Source organism: Paramormyrops kingsleyae, chromosome 20 (assembly GCF_048594095.1).
Source record: "Paramormyrops kingsleyae isolate MSU_618 chromosome 20, PKINGS_0.4, whole genome shotgun sequence".
NCBI lineage: Eukaryota > Metazoa > Chordata > Actinopteri > Osteoglossiformes > Mormyridae > Paramormyrops > Paramormyrops kingsleyae.
The window spans coordinates 1,804,758-1,821,580 of record NC_132816.1 but is presented as its reverse complement, the minus strand read 5'-3'; the positions used below and the strand labels follow the sequence as shown (position 1 = coordinate 1,821,580).

The 16,823-nt window shown below is 46.1% G+C and overlaps 1 protein-coding gene across 2 annotated transcripts; it reads right to left on the bottom strand.

Annotated features, from left to right (window-relative positions):
• Positions 1-2,051: 2,051 nt before the first annotated feature.
• On the bottom strand, positions 2,052-15,937 carry pex6 (peroxisomal biogenesis factor 6). 2 transcript variants are annotated; one of them, XM_023830319.2, is made up of 17 exons: positions 14,732-15,937; positions 13,722-13,891; positions 13,517-13,600; positions 13,170-13,278; positions 12,806-12,942; positions 11,841-11,949; positions 11,324-11,526; positions 10,382-10,568; positions 10,097-10,173; positions 9,457-9,589; positions 8,478-8,683; positions 8,160-8,221; positions 7,657-7,765; positions 7,300-7,416; positions 5,389-5,466; positions 4,381-4,520; positions 2,052-3,063 (listed from the first exon to the last, which is right to left on the bottom strand). In XM_023830319.2, the coding sequence occupies exons 1-17, from the start codon at positions 15,926-15,928 to the stop codon at positions 2,927-2,929; spliced, it is 3,255 nt and encodes a 1,084-aa protein (XP_023686087.2). In that variant the 5' UTR covers positions 15,929-15,937; the 3' UTR covers positions 2,052-2,926. The 2 variants fall into 2 exon arrangements, with proteins under 2 accessions (XP_023686087.2, XP_023686088.2); XM_023830320.2 differs by lacking the exons at positions 11,324-11,526; positions 11,841-11,949.
• Positions 15,938-16,823: the final 886 nt, after the last annotated feature.

The window sequence follows — 16,823 nt, the reverse complement described above, 5'->3', positions numbered from 1 at the left end:
AAGAGGATGAAACGTACAAAAGTAGTGAAGGCCACATAAGCGGTAAATATGGTTAATGTGCATGTTTGTCTGCCCCCCAGAAAAAGAGAGGGCAGGTATAAAGAGATATTTAGGTATCTGCTTTAAGAACATAAGAACATAAGAAATTTACAAACGAGAGGAGGCCATTCGGCCCATCAAGCTCGTTTGGGGAGAACTTAACTAATAGCTCAGAGTTGTTCAAATCTTATCTAGCTCTGATTTAAAGGAACCCAGGGTTTTAGCTTCTGCTACACTAGCAGGAAGACTATTCCATACTCTAACTACACGCTGTGTAAAGAAGTGCTTTCTCAAATTTGTTTTAAAATGTTCTCCCGCTAATTTCCACTTATGGCCACGAGTTCTAATATTTATACTAATATTGAAATAGTCATTTGGCTGAACAGCATCCAGACCCGTTAGAATCTTATACACCTGAATCATATCCCCCCTTAGTCTCCTTTGCTCAAGGCTAAACAGATTCAGTTCCGCTAACCTCTCCTCATAAGACATTCCTCTAAGACCAGGAATCATTCTCGTACAGTAGCTCTTCGTTGCACCTTTTCTAAGGCAGCAATGTCCTTCTTGAGGTATGGTGACCAAACCTGCACACAGTATTCTAGGTGGGGTCTTACCAAGGAATTATATAAGTTACTATGTACAAATCATTTTACAAAAGGTAAAAACCTACAAGTGCCTCACTTTTAAAGCTCTGAGAGATTTAAGGTGAAGTCAGAGAGAAGGAAGTATTTAAAGGGGTTCTCCTCTCCAGCTGTCATTGCCTTCAGAGAGTTTTCCTTAGCCCAGTCCTCGGGGAACTGGGAGGGAACAAAAATGTGAACTGGCTGAGGGTCTCCAAGGACTGGGTTGAGTGACACTGCCTTTAGAGATACAGGGTTCCCCCAATTCTGGCAGAATACATTTCCATGACTTTTCCAAAACTTTTGCAGTACCATAAGAATTTCTTCTAACAACTTTTGACAACTTTTGCCAATGCGCAAACAGTGTTCAATTATTAAGAAAATTCATCCCAATATTAAAATAATTATACATACCTTATGATTGGTAGAGGCAGACGGAGTCAAAAACAGGAAACTGTGAACAATAAAATTCAAATATGTGCAAAAAAATAAATAAATAAAACCATAAAAACCCGAATAGCGAGAAAAATGCAGCGATCTCAAATACGCCAAATCTACGGGGAAATGGATGTTTACGAAGGTAGGTAACTACTGACTTCCACTCATACATTTCCGTTGCAGAACGAAGCGGGAAACAAAAATGAACAAGGCTAGTTTCCAAAGCTTTTCCTCTCCATCCAAGAATTCCAAAACTTACTGTATACAGGGCCTGGAAAAATTATTTCAAAATTCCAAAACTTTTCCAGGTTTTCCATGACCGCAGGCACCCTGGAAATACCTGTCAAGGCCCTGAAACATTATATAGGAAGAGAACTGAGGCATCTGCTCTTGCTTTTCAGAGCTGCTAGTCGGATGCACTATTTCACCTAGTAACTGAACAGAATCGGAAGCTGGACTCTCTAAGGAAGAACAGTGCCCTCAATCTTCAGAACCTGGAACTACAGCACGAAATCCACAAGGGATTATTAGGAAGTCAAAACACCAAGAGTGAGACTGACTGGTAATTCACAAAAAGGAATTTGTACAGTATTTCTTAAATATATATTTATAATGCCTGATTATATTACATTGAGTGTGACAAAATCATTTACATTCTTTTGAAAACCTTTGATTAGGAAAAGAACATCTCTGGTTTGGTTCTTTGTAATTGTGCTGCATATTGTGTACTGTACAGAAATGCCTTCAAGAAAAATGCTGCCGTGAAACTACACAGGATATTAGACTGCATTTTGCAGGCAGTGAAGGAGAGAAGGAGCGTGGAATTTCAGAGTACCTGGATAAAAATCAGCCAATCAGACATTTCTACAGGGGCTGTACGAGGTTTTGTACTTGACTGATTACTTTTGGTTTTAGCACAGTGATTTTGCTACCCCAGCTTAATACTCCAAAATGGAAATTGAAATTTTTTTTATTACTTATTACAAGAATTAAAAAACACTGATACATATGCACACAGGATGATTCAGAAATAAGATTGAAGTCTTTGGTCAGTTAAGAACATTAGGTGTAATAAACAGAAAACTGGCTACTTTCAAATGTTAAGAGGACATTACAGCAAAACCTCCTAGTTACTGTTTAATCTTTTGTCCCAATGGTGCTTCGAACTCAGTGGCCCTGACATAAGAAAGATCTGGAAGAAAAAAGAAATGAAAACTCTGTTGTTGTTTTAACAAGGCACTGGCAGCCATCACAAAAAGAACTCCGTAATTTTAGTTTTGTGGGCGTTTCTGTAAGCAGCATCTATTCATGGACGACCCCCGTTATGCCAAAAAGATGCTTATTTTGAGAATGAAAACGACTCTAGGAAGGTCACACGTACATTTTTGAGTGAAGGTATTGAGGCTTCTGTTAGTGTTTCTGATGAAAATGCTCTCCTGCTATTTTCTCTCTGCTCCATTACTATTTTAAGCTCAATCTTTGGTCGGGGAACATGAAAAACCACAGCAGATGAAAACAGCCCCTTACAAGCTTTCAGTCCTGTTGACGGTGCACTTTTTTTTACCCATTGGGTGCAGAATCACGCTCCTTGCTTGCTTTGTGTGGGATGAAATCTGGTTTGTTGACATTCTGGTTCATTCTGTGGGCCCCAAGCGGCCTTCAGACTTCCGAAGAGGGAGAGGAAAACCAGGGCAGCTTCCTGGGGGGGGTTGGGGGGGGGGGGCAACAGCCCTGTATCGACACTGCAGCCTGGTGGAGTTTGCTCACAGGGACACCAGTGGAACACCATTTTCCAAAGACACGCTAAGACGCCCCCTGGTGTGACCGTGTCACTTGGCAGCAAATTTCTGCTGGATCAACTTGTACTTGAGCAGCTCCTGGTCCGACACGGAAGGCCGGAGTTTCTCCAGGGCCTGCCAGAAGTCCTCAGATGAGAGGACAAGCTGTGAGCTCTCTGTGTCCAGACCTGAGAGGAGACAGAGAGATAAGACACCAAGGGTGGGGTGAGATGGAGGGGGTAGGTGCTGTTTGCCTGGCAGTGCTGTTACACACAGCTACACATAATTACAGACACTTTCCTAAATCAGTATTTCTCGAAGCGTGTCCTCAGGCCTGCAGACAGCCTGCATTTTTGTTGGGAGGGGTCTGGGGGTCCACAGGGACTCGGATGAGAAACACTGGTCCAAATGACCCAGAGGGTGTCTGTAAAGATACACACCCCTCCTGTTACGATGAGCACACACTGCCTTTCATTGGCCATTCCCTAACAAAGGCATAGACAGGATATTAATTACACAGGCCTCAGAAGACCTCGGATTACCATCCTGGCCTGTGGCAAAGGGACGTCCAAATCGGAACCACAGCTACAGTGCGATTCCTGTGGATTCCCAACATGGTCTTTAGATCATTGCAGAGACAGATTACATGGACCGTTCCTCTATAATCTGAGATGAATGCAGCTAGATGAACATTATACTGAGCTAAATCTTGGGCAATGAGGAGCCAGCGAGCTGATGGAGTTCCTTCAGCAATGGCAGAGACCACGCTGTGATGTTTAAAAAACAAGCTTTTTAGAAAGGGGCGCCAAGGCCCCTCCCACAATGACAGGCTGGGCGGAGACTGAACAGCACCCTGGGATACTTGGTGTGAGCGGATGACCTGAGTGCTAACGGGAAGGTTAACTGCAGCACAACTTAACAATAAAAACTGATATGGGGGGAAAAAAAATCAAGGCAGTGTCACACATTTAATGGTGTGTTTTATTTACCACCACCTCCCAAAACAGTTTTGACTTTGTATCATTTATTTGTAATTTATTTGCCTCCAAATTAAACTTTTTGCTTTGTTTAAAAATATGTTAATTTATTTCATATATATATGTTATATATATAGTATATAGTACAAGTAATTGCGAAACTTTGGGTTTCCTTCCATGTTTAACACTGGATTTTATGAATTCCCACTGGCTTAAGTGTTTCAAATCAAACATCTAGGGCCTCTTTGTCAACGGCAACAAAAAGATTCTGGTTTGAAAACGCTGTGTGGTTTCAAAGTTCAGTGTGTCGATATTTGGAATGACATTTTAATTTTAAAGGTGGGATTTGGTGTCTAACTTTGAGCAAAAGCATTACTAACGACTGCGTTTTTACATTTTTAACTTTGACGTGTTAAAATCATACTGTATCATCAATGCCAAGACTCTGAGTGAAGAGCGTTTGTAGCTAACAAGTGAGTACGTAATCTGGGCGCTCCTTGGGCGGCAGCATTCAAGAGGGACATTCACCTTCCTGGATGCAGTTGATCTTCCTCTTGATAGCCAACGTCATGGCGTCCGAGCAGAGCGCGTACATGTCAGCGCCGGTCAGCTGGGGGGGGCAGCGCTCCACGATGTCCACGAGGCTGACACAAGGCTCCATTTTAAACCTGCGGAGCCGACGGGGACACACAGCTTTGAGGAGGGTGTGTAGGCCTGAGTCAGCCACCAGAGGGGAGAAGACACCACCCTCTTTCAGTGAAGTGATGGAAAACCTGACCGTTTGTGCAAAGAAGCAGAAATGAAAAGCAATGAAACTGCACTGAGAGAAGCAGCTGATCAATGACAAATGAGGGGGACGGATTATAGAAATGTGCTGTGCTCATGGTACAAGGGATTCCCCCGGGAATAAATAACAGTGAACTTATCTAACTGTATCGGGAACAGAGAAGGAATGACCTGTAAACACAGACAAAAAGCACACTGTACTGTAATATGGGGGTCCACTAAAAGGCACTTAAAGATCCACCCTGTATCTTACATATTTAAACATTTTATTTAATTAGCAATAAAGTGTGGAAGTTTACTTTTGTGTGCAGTTTGATATGAGGAGACTTAACACTGTTAAGCGTGTTAATGACATCATCGACGCTGTACTTGGAGGAGAAGCCCTTGCACATGACCCTCGATATGGGAAGTAAGAATACATCTAGGTGGTTATAAATGAAAGCTATTTATCGAAAGACCGCACAGACAATGTGGAGGCCTACAGCCATGTGTTATGGAGGGAAGGTTGTCTAATCAGCAAGGCTTTGATCATGTGACATGTATGTTCATCTGTTGAAGTCCCCGGGATATAAAGGCGAGAAATACAACTCCTGAACAAACTCCAGATTGTTTTCTGTGATTCTGTAAATGGCCACTTACTACCCCCCCCCCCCACCCCCTACCCTATTCCCCATTGATGTAAACAGTAAGGATACCTAAGCGTGTTACAGTATGGCAGGAAGGAGGAATCTCGAGCGTAAAAACACTCACTCTCTGGCGATGGCCTGCAGGACCTGCAGCTGGGACTGCCGGTCTTCATTAATCCCAACATAGACCAGCTTATCGAACCTGAGGACCAGAAAAACCCATCGTCTGAGACTCAACACCTCAAGGACACTTGTTACCTTCTAGGAGGGAACCCTCATTTCGAGAGCCCTGGCACAGAGCATAGAGCTGCTAGGGAATATGTTTCCTGTTATTGCAAATGTGACATAATTACTTTCTACATCAAGGAGAACAGTCGTCATAGGAAACCACTGCGCATCTGAAAAATAGGTAAAAGCACTGAATTCACATCTAAAGGGTTTATTAACAGACAGGAAGGGTTAGATCTCACACTGTCACAGTCACTGTCACGATTCAGCCTCACTTTCACAGGTGGTCCTCACAAGGGACTGCTCTAAGTTTACATAGGAAACAGAGCTTCCCACATACAAATGCCAAAAGATTTCAATTAGTCAATGTACAATATCAATGTAAATTCATTCTATTTGCAATTCAAAGTGTAATCTAACTAATTGAACGACAGCATTGATCATTCTCACGGGTATTTCAACAACATATAGGTTAATTTTCCCTTTAAATCAGGATAAATACAGTCCATAGATGGTGATTAACAACAAGCTTCAATGGAAGTTTATGGAAGATTCTTGTATACATTGTCTAAATGGAGAATAGACAGAGGCTCATTGGTGAATACGCTCCAGTGATGTGTTTTTGGAGTCCTCCTGGACGTCGGGCTTCACTGAGAGTCTGTTTTTGCTTAGCCTAACTGGATAGTAGGGGTGTGCAAAGCAGCCGGTATTTGTATCTGTATTTGTATTTGTTGAGGGGGGAAAAGTATTTGTATTTGTATTCGTATTCGAGTAAAATTCAAAATAGGCGTAAAAATCCAGTTTTTTTGCGTTGCACTTCTAATTTACGCTATAGTGTAAGTATTCTTTAATTATATCCATTATAATAATTATGGATATGCAGTAGACAGAGTAACTTAAACGTACCATATAACTCCTACAAGTGCATACAATTCGACACAACTACACAAGCATTGTTTTAACCTTTTTAACCAAACGTTAACGTTACTCTGTCAACAGCCTATTGTCTAAATTACCGAGCTAACAGAGCTACGTAAACAGAGCGAACATGAGAGCACCTGATTGCAGACGTCAATAATGCAGCGTAATGGAATAATCTCCCGATCAAACTCCGCTTCCCGAAAGTTATAAACTGCCTCCGGAACCCAGTTAAGGTACAAAAATCTATTCAACAAAAATAGTGATACAGTTAAGTCTTTTTTCGCTGAGCCGAGCCTTCTCTGTTACTGTGTGGAGCAGCCTGTGTCAGTCACCTCTTTTACTCCCCCCCCGACTCCTGAACTCACTCACTCACTCTTCCGGGCATGCACTGCGGTCTCAAGAGGAAACGCAGCTTTTTGATATAAAGTTTTTCTTGTTCCCGAATACAAATATTTTTTTAAGTATTTGTTCGAAATAAGTATTCGTAAAAAACACATTATTTGTGCCTTTCCGAATACCGTATTCGGGTTCGGCTCCACCCCTACTGGATAGATATACTTGCATTCAGATATTTTAGACCCACCAGGAAGCCAGGTTTCTCTGCACAAGACAGGATCACCTACCTGTAGCATGAATGCTCACGACTTTCACATGGTGTCAGCAGTGCCGGCTCGCACTGTTCCTTCATTCATTTGCATACAGGTGTGCAGAAGCATTTAGTTGAAACCCGGAGTGACAGATAATTGTTTCATATGTCATCTTACGCTTTTGGCATTTGCAAACACAAACGTCAACACAAGAAAGACTTTTTTTGGTCATACTGACAACCGCTCACGCTATGCTTCCCTCATTTTAAAAATCATCGTCCACCACAGGCGGTCCTGACCTGCCAGGTCTCAGCAGCGACTGGTCCAGTAAGTCAGGCCGGTTAGTGGCACCAATCACAAACACGTCCCCGGAGGAATCCAGCCCGTCTAGCTCAGCCAGCAGCTGGGAGACCACCCTGCGACCCAAAAGGAAGATGTTCCCTGGTCAGGCCCGGAGGCACATACAATGGATCTGTGACTGGATGCTGGACATCCCAGTAATGGGCACTACTCTTGTACCCTTGAAGATATTTAACCTGAAACGCTTCAGTTAAATTAATATGTTCAATTTTACAGACTACTGTATTACTCAATTTTTCTTAAAAGCATCTTGCAAGGAGGTTAAGGAGAAGATGATGAGTAGGGAACAGACTCACCGGTCCATCACGCCTCCAGAGTCCCCACTACGCCCCCTGTTGGGAGCGAGGGAGTCCAGCTCATCAAAGAAGATTATACAGGGGGAGGCAGCCTTTGCTTTGGAAAATACTGAAAAGGAAAATAAAACATGCACATTAAAGTCTATATTATTATACATATCTTTTTAATTTCCACAACCACTTAATCAGTGCAGGGACACAATAAGCATAGAGATGATCCTGGGAAGCAGAGGGAAGAGGGCTGGGTGCAGACAGATACAGGAAAACGGGGACAACAAGCAAACAAACCAACCACAAGACACCAATCCCAAACCAGGTCATTGGACTGCATTGGAAACCAAAATACCAGCAAGAAAATCCATGCAAAAACAGTGAGAACATGTAAACTGCACCCATGGATCAGGACAAATCAAAGCCCCCAGCGGTAAACTGAAAGTCACACCCACGGAGCCACTGCCCGGCCCATGTGATTTCACAATGAATAAAAACCGTGGAAAGCCCACCTTCTCGAACATTTTCCTCACTTTGTCCAACGTACATGTTCAGCAGCTCCGGTCCTTTGACGCTAAACCAAGATGTCACTTCATTATTTGCATTAAAAACACATACAAGGCAAACCAATTTAACAAATGGAAAACATACAGATTTAGAAAATACAAAAATATTCAGTTAATAGAAACTGATTTAAACAAAAAATACTAAAGTTTTAACGAATAAAAACATATTTAACAAATACAAAAAGATTTTTGCACACTCCGGCGTTTTATTAAAAGGGGACGCTTTGTGGAAGGGTGACAGCCTGGGGCGACGGTGCCACAGACCTGAGGAAGGTCATGGAGCACTCAGTGGCCACAGCCTTGGCCAGCAGAGTCTTGCCCGTTCCAGGGGGTCCATAAAGAAGCAGCCCGGACCGCCGCAGTCCCAGCGATACCAGCTCCGGGTGCTCCAAGGGCAGCTGGATGGTATCTAGGATCTCCTTCTTCACGTGCTGCAGACCACCCACATCCTGCCACTTGACCGAGGGAACCTGCGATAGAAAACACCCCTGAAATACTGACCGACGTGGACGGCAGCGTGGGAAAAGCCTGGCCATTTCAGGGAGGGGACTTGTGACAGGAAATGCCTCCTTCGTCAATAAACGTGGACGGCAGCGTGGGTAAATACCAGTCACTTCAGCGAGGGGAGCTGCAACGGCGTCCATTTACGAAATTGTGACCGACACCTTCACTTGTTGTTGGTATCGTACCAACAAATGTGTGTTTGGAACAATGTATGACTCACCGATGACCTGGGCCTGCTACGTGGGCTAACTGCTGAAGCCTGACATGCCTGATTAGAGTATCTGGGTGTGGAGATGGTACGGGTGGTGTGAGAAAAACCAGAAGCGTGGCAAGTGGGGCAGCATCCGAGCCAGGCTAACGGCTAACCTAACCAGAACTGCTGTACCATCCGTCCAACTGGCAGATGTTTGCTCCCTGTACAACAAACTGGAATTTATAAGACTACAGAGGACCACACAATGGGAGACGCGGATTAACAACAACAGCAGAAGTTCGCAAACTGCTGAAAACCCGGGAGGCTACATTCAGGAAGCATGAGGATGCTCCTGCACTGACCACCTTCTATGTACGGTCTGAAGCTATGAACACTGTGCCAGGGGGAGGTCCATCCTTCCCTCGAAGGTCTAGGTTCTCTCTCTGCCCCCAGCAGATGCAAGGAAGACACAACCCGCAGAAAGCCCCAGGACCCAGGTTGGGTGCGCAAATACTTGCAGGCCGCAAGCAGAGGACGAGCAAGCACCTTGGGAGCGCCGACGGCCTGCGAGTGGGCCTCCTGCAGGTGCTCGAGAGCGGCGGTGAGGTCGACGTTCAGCACGGACACGCCTGAGGAGCAGAGGTCCAGCTCAGCCTGAGGTGTGATGCCCTCTGGAAAACTGCAGGACACAGAGGTACCCAGGGAGAGGGAGAGCGATCTCAGAACATGAGCTTGGTGGATCTGCCCAAGCCTCCATGATGTCAGATCACAGTTCCGCTAGGTGTCGAATCCTGCTAAATCCCCCCGTGATGTAATTACACTCATAGCCAGTGTGAATTATGTGATGAAGATGTCCTGGTTTAGTCCAACCCAAACCTAATCACATGAAGGGTTCAGCTCAGAGGTGGAAATTTCAGGTCCAGAAAGAAAAAGTCCTAATCAAGATTCTATTTAAATCAACCTGTTGAGTACTCTGTGACTGTGACTATTTATACTCAACTGGTGACCACTCAACTCAAATCTTAGTCTGGATTTTTACTTTTTGGACCTGAAACTTCCACCTCTGGTTCTGCTTTACAAAAAGGTCAAAGGTCATTTTTGTTGCATGCCAAAACACCATGTGAACTGTCAAAAAACTATTGCGTCCCTCCACACTATATGTATGTATGACAGCACGAGATCTCACCAGGTTTTCAGCAGCCTTCTGTGTGCGGCCTTCCCAGCCTGTGTCAGTAACGCATTGAGGTCACCCAGCAGGAACCCCTGGGGGGGGGGGAGGGGGGGTTACGGAGGCTGGGGCTGCACCGCGTACCCTTTATAAGGACCATGTAACTGTAGTGATGCTGCTTCCTATATGCTGTAGACGTTTCTGCCCTGAGGTGCTGATCACCAGAAAGACACTCATGTCATCCTCAGAGTGCTATCAGAGTATCGGGCGTCCCTGAGCTCTAAGGGGGGGCCCAGGCCTCACCGCTGTCTGCCTGGCCGTCCTCCCCAGGTTGACATCCTTTCCCAGTGGCATTCCCACGCTCAGGCTGACCAGCATGGCCCGCCTCTGCTCCTCGGTGGGACTCTCCACCTCCACCTGGTGGACAAACACCGCCGTCACATCCGGGGACAGCTCTGGGGGGCTGGGCACCGTGGCGATGACCGCAATGCTGAGGCAGAGAAAGAAAGATACTGCCTATACATGCAATCTGAGCCCAAAACAAAACCAGTGAAGTCACAGAATGATGCTCGGCCTCAGAGGCGATGTACTACATACAATTATTCACCATCAAACAACTATAGCTGAACAATTATTGTTGAGCCCTCTGTAAAGGACATAAATGGCAGGAGGACATGACGAGCTCCCAAAACACCGTGTTGTACTCTTATATCAATCAGAACCTGGTGGTTTGGCCTGAGGGTCTGCTCTGTTTTCAGGTCTTGTGTGAGAAACAGACCCATAACTGGGGGAAGCATGTGGCTCACTGGGCTCAGTCTCTGTGCTTGTGATCGGAAGGTCGCTGGTTCAAGCCCAGCAGAATAGCCAGGTCTGTGGGCCCTTGAGCAAGGCCCTTCACCACGGGCACCACTACAGGTGGCTGCCCTTCACTGTCAAGCTCTCTCTCATCTACATGTGTCTGTATGTCATGGCAAGCAAGTGGAGGTAGGCAAGAAGAGAATTTCCCCATGGGGACCAATAAAGTATCAGTATTGTAAAAAGGCACGTTTTCTTCCATTGCTTTGTAAGTGCATCCACACAGATCATTTACAGAACCACAGCAGTGGTTATATATAAACCAAACAACACACTTCACATATTACAAAAGCTATTTTGGTACAGAGACCGGCTGACCAGTGCCTTAGGAGGAGGCTGAGCGCAGGGCTGCAGGGACTGCGGACCCTTGGCCCCTGACCCCCCACCCACCTGGCCGGGCAGCCGGATACGAGCCGCGCCAGGGCGCCCAGGACCCTGGCGTCGTCGTCAGGCCCGTCGTGCTGCCGGCCCAGCAGATGCACATTCCTCAGCAGTAGCACACAAGGCCAGTGTCTGCCCGCCCTACCGAAGGCCGAGCGCAACTTTGCTTCGCAGGCCGAGGCCGTGTCTGCGCAGAGCTGCACGCAGTCAACCTGCCCGGAGAGAGCAAGGAGACACTTAATAAGAGGCCTGACTCAAATATGTCTGACGCAAAGGGCTGCGGGTGGCGATATTAGGAATGACCTGCTGTAGAACCATAAGGCATTAGCTTAAAATAACTCAAGTAATTAAATATAAATGTTTAAATAAGTTGAGAAGAGAAGTTTATAGTAGATAAGGTGGATGAGTAGACCTTTTAATGACTGATATGATTGTCAGTCCCCTTCTTTCCACACCGCCTGCTAAGGTGGAGTGTAAGACACCAAAGCAGCGCCCCCCCCCCCCCCCCCCCCGAACTTAATGGTACCTTTAGGAAATGCAGGTTTAACCTGCGGCAGGCAGCTCTGGCAGCTGTCACTTTGCCGCACGCCCCCGGTCCCGACAGCAGGACGGTGCAAGTGCCCAGTGCTGCAGAACTGTGGGCCAAAGAAAGTCACATCACATGTGTAAACAGGCGAAAAAAGAAAACAAGCAGCCAGGCTTAAAACTCACAATAAACTGGTTTACTCTCCCACATATCCATCCATCTACCTATTTCTAATTACCACTCATACTAACTTAGCAGATGCTACTGTTCAAAGTGCCATGCAAATGTAGATGAGAAAGCAGGGTCAGGCAGTGTCCCTGGAGAAAATGAGGTAAGGGCCTTACTCAAGGGCCCAACAGTGATATGATTACTCAGCCAGACATGGGATTTGAACCCACGGCCTTCCAGACATGGGATTTGAACCCACAATCTTCTAGAAATGGGCACAAATCACTGATGCATTAAGCTACAGACGACCCCAGTCTGGCAGTTTGGGCAACACTCAGTTCCATTACAGACCATTTATACACTGACTCACTCTCAGTACAGGATGAAAGGCAACTGAGATCAACCACAGCACCTGAACCACATGTCCTGGGACTGAGGGCGGAAGCCAGAATGGTGGAAACCCACAGGAATATGGAGAACAGGTGTTAAGCCCATTTGTCACGTAATGAATTGCTGCCGAGAATAACACCACATAACAATAGGCGCCTGTTCTCGTACTTTTGTTTGACAATTTGCAAACTGCCCTGTAACATAAAGACAATATCATGGACAAAGTTTTGAAAAGGGAAATTTCAGAAAATGTACTTGATCCTGAACTGGAAGTTTCACACTGAAGGTAAGATCCAGTTAGCAGTATGTCTTAAGCATTGGTGTGCCTTGTTAAAATAATCACCTTGTGAAAAGTGTGTCGTGGCAGAAAAAAGGTTGGGAAACACTTTTCTAAGCAGAACACTAACCTGTCATAGAGGTAAGGCTGCATAATGGTGGTCAGCTGATCCACAGCCTTGGAGAGGCCAGGGGGAGAGAGGCTCGACCAGTAGGAAGGAGCATCACCCAGCGACGAACAAGGGACCAGGCTGTTGACGGCGCCGCCCTTAAACAAGTAAAACGGTGATTCTTCAGCCCCAGTGAATCCATAAGAATCCAGTGCCACGGTAAACACCTCGGACACCTACTACAACTGGAAACCCAGAAGAGACTTTTAACCCGTTTAGGGAAATAAGCCCTGGCAGTGTAGCTCATTAGAGGGGAGCTTAATTACGGAGTAACGCCAGGACAGTGCACCTGGTTACCAGGGCATTAATGAGCACTCAAGTTTACCATGTAGAGAGACGTGTTCACCGTATCCGCTAAATACGCAGCCGGGCTCCTGTCTCCCATCTCCCCGCTGCTGCACACTTTCTTCACCCTAAAGTACAGCATTGGCCAACTGCAAAAAATAAATTATCAACAAAATAATAATTCCGTAGACCAACAAAATACTCACTTGCACCTGACAGAACTCGCCTTATTTACCATATATAAGCAGATCATATAAGATCAGAATAGAAAACTGAATGCCAGGGAATATAGTCAACTTTGCATTCAAATAGTATGCTAAAAACACCCAGTTATGGCCTGAGGTTTGGTGCACTTGGAGCTAAGGTGAAGCTCTCATTGAGAATTACCCCATGAAGCCCTCAGAGCTGGTCTCCAGGAGCTCCGCTCGGCCTTCGCTGGGGACGCACAACAGATCACCGTCCTGCACCAGCCTGGAGCGGAAAGGCAGGGTGGCAGGAGCGGGATGAGGATCCGCTTTACGGAGTAGGACTGACTGTGAGAAGATGCAGACTGACAGTCCGCTTTCCGCCAATATGACGCCAAAACACCGACCTGGGCGTGCTGAAATGCTCAGCGAGGATGCCGTCGAAAAGCCCGTTGCAGTCGTACTGGGGAGAAACGACCAGCTGAATGTGAAGCTCCTTGGCGCAAGGCGGACAGGCGCTGCGGGAGCGGCTCTCCGAAAGCCGCGCCCCCACCTCCGGTGCCGGCTCGCTGCACCGCTGAAAGGCAACCAGGGACAAAAATGATCTGAGGCAGTCAGCCTAAAACAACACCTCAGCATATCTCTGTGCTCTCATGTTTTGCTGGATCTTTGAATCCTCTTAATTCGGAAAGTTTCAAAACTACAGGCCCTAAGTATATTGACGGAGACCTAAAACACAACATATTATAATTATTCCTGCAAAAAACATGCTGCTGGAAACAAGGGTGTAACTTTGGTTTGAACATGGGGGGGGAGGTTGAAGTTTTTACCCATTTAGGGGGAGACATGATTATTGGGGGGGATGTGTTAGTCGGTTTTGATTATTGGATTACTGTGGGGCCGCCGCCGCCGTAATTTACACCCATGACTGGAGACCTCCTTTGAGCTGCTGCCTCTGACTGTACCATTAACACCAGGAGGCAGAACTCAGATTAAACACAAAGATTGTGTTCATTCATTTGTCAATGACCTTCTTACTTACAATAGAAAATGACAGTTCATATAGGCCTACATCGGCAAACATTAAACTACATACAAGTGAATGTCAATTTTGCATTGCGTAGGCCTACATTAAAGATATGACTGTTTAATTTGACGCTATATTACACTTTTACTGTTTCATTGATAAAGGTGTATCGGAAATCACTGACCACAAGCCTTTTGTAATTCCCCTGACTCTGCAAACGCCACCCCCCCAAAAAAAATTGAACCAATAGCCTATATATCTTAAACATCTGATAAAGATGGTCTGCTATAAAACAAATAAAAATGACACAATAAATAGGGGACTTTTCAGATCAATATTCAATCTTAATAGATTAAATATGATATTTCAGTGTTCTAAAGTATGCCCCACCTTTATCTTTACCATCCTGTTGCTGACGGGCACCGGCTCTCCACCCGACAGATTAAACCACAGCGCGGGAGAGACGAAAGCCACGTTTTCCTGCAGGTCCAAATCAGCGGACTTCCCCAAGTCAGCGGCTACGACAGAGGCGAGGTGACCCCCGCTGGCCCGGCTCCTGGCAGCATCCTTCCGTGGGGGTCTCTCCTCTACTCTCCCTGGACTTAGCTTCGTTTTGTCGCATGAAGGACTTAACGCGGACCCAATCACCCACTCGTGATTAAATAGTCCAAGTTTAAGTAGCAGGCTCTTGCCTACAAAGATAGCACCGTCCACGTCAATCTCAGACTGCTGCTCTTCCGCCGCTTGCAGCCTGCCTTGCTTTCTCAGGCTGAAGATGTCGACGACCATGACTTCAAAGCGACACTCCAGCGCTTGCAACACCACAGAAAAGTCCGAGTTCATAAGCTGGCTCTTTTGCAAAAGGGAGCTTCTGCCATCTAAACTGCTGGCATAATGCGCGAAATCGGAGGCGAAAAGGGCGCTTAAAACCCTGCCAGTGCTGGCGCTGGGCACAGGCTCCGGATTGTGCACCAAGTCCCTGCAATCCGCCACCACTACGCTGGTGCTGACAGTTACAACCCCCTGGGTGACAGGCGTGCACTCCAGCACAAACAGGTCGGAGAGCTGCTGATGCACCTGAGCCACGTCCTCCCCGAATAGGGGGTGGTAGGGCACCAGCAGAGCGTCGCCCTGTCTGGCCACAATCGCATGCTTTTGACAGGACGCCAACACAAGCAGCCCGTTAGAAAAGCTGTCAGACGTCGCCCATTTGAAGCTCTGCCGGCTTCGAGCACCGATCACTATTTTTTCAAGCCCGATCGGCGAAATTAAACGCACGCTGCCCATTGCACCATGCTGCAGACCGTAATGCCTATGAAACAGAGTGCTGGTATACAGTTTTAAAGGAGCATCGTAACTGACAGCCTCCTCGGACCCCATCGCCTCTCCCTCCGTCGTTAAGTGTACACAGAAAAACATTTCGGAACTAGACGGAGATTGCCGCTTTCGTGAGAACACCAGCACGTAGGCGGACTCATCGCTTCTCTGGAGCAGACGGCAAAACTGGCTCTTGCTCGCAAGAAGGTGCAAAGGGTTTAGATGAGGAGGAAAAGTATCCAAACATGACAATTCTACCTGAACTGCCATATTAAATGGCGCATGCGCGCTAAAAGCAGGTCTTACGAGTAGAAAACAGAGCAATCGAACATTATGTGATTTCCTACATTGGTCTCCAGGGGGGGCACGTGATGCGAGAGGTGCGAGCCAACAGTGCTACCCTATACCACACAAAGTTAAATTACTGCTTAAATGTTTAATCTGTTCACTGCTGACCTTTGATAGAATGGGAGAATAAAATGACATATTGGTCCTTATGGCTTCTCAGGAAGATATTTCTATTACCCAGAGAACAATTTAGATAATAATAATGCTGTTATTGATCCCTGTGGGGATCTTTTTACCTACCCCATCTTGCTCTCCATGACACACATGCATGGAGCTGGGGGTTACGGGGCCTTGGTCAAAGGCCTATAGACATATGATTATTCTGCTGAATCCAGGCATGGACCAGTGACTTTCTGATCACAGGCACAGAGGCTTAGCCCACAGAGCCACACACTGCCCCAAGAGGATAAAGAACAGCGTCCAGCTTTGAGGATGTTGACCCAGCTCCCTTTACTGTACTGTATTGCTGCATCTGCACTAAACTACACACCTTCTGCATTTACAAGGTAGACTTCAGCATCACTGTATTACACACATTCTTATTTTTTATGCATTTATTTGTTATTCACTCACTACTTTATTTGGGAGATGACTATTGTGTTGCAAGTTATTTATTTCTGTGATGCTGTTTGACTTCTACAAGAGGATCAACAAAGGTCAGTCTTATCTAGTTCATTGTTGGACTGAGCCTAGAACCAATCCCAGGAAGCATAGGGCACAGGACTGGAGATGCCCCAGGCAGAATGTCAGGCCACTGCAGGACACCACTTCGCTTAAACAACACGTATTTGGATATGGAGCACATGAACATGTAAAC

Bases quoted from the DNA above. Each gene is read 5' to 3' on its own strand.
- pex6 (XM_023830319.2), bottom strand. From the start codon at position 15,928: ATGGCAGTTCAGGTAGAATTGTCATGTTTGGATACTTTTCCTCCTCAT. The intron at 12,943-13,169 runs GTAAACTTGAGT...TACTTGTTTAAG, and splicing joins TGAACACGTCTCTCTACATG to GGCGGCGCCGTCAACAGCCT. The intron at 11,527-11,840 runs GTACCATTAAGT...CTCTCCGGGCAG, and splicing joins TAAACCTGCATTTCCTAAAG to GTTGACTGCGTGCAGCTCTG.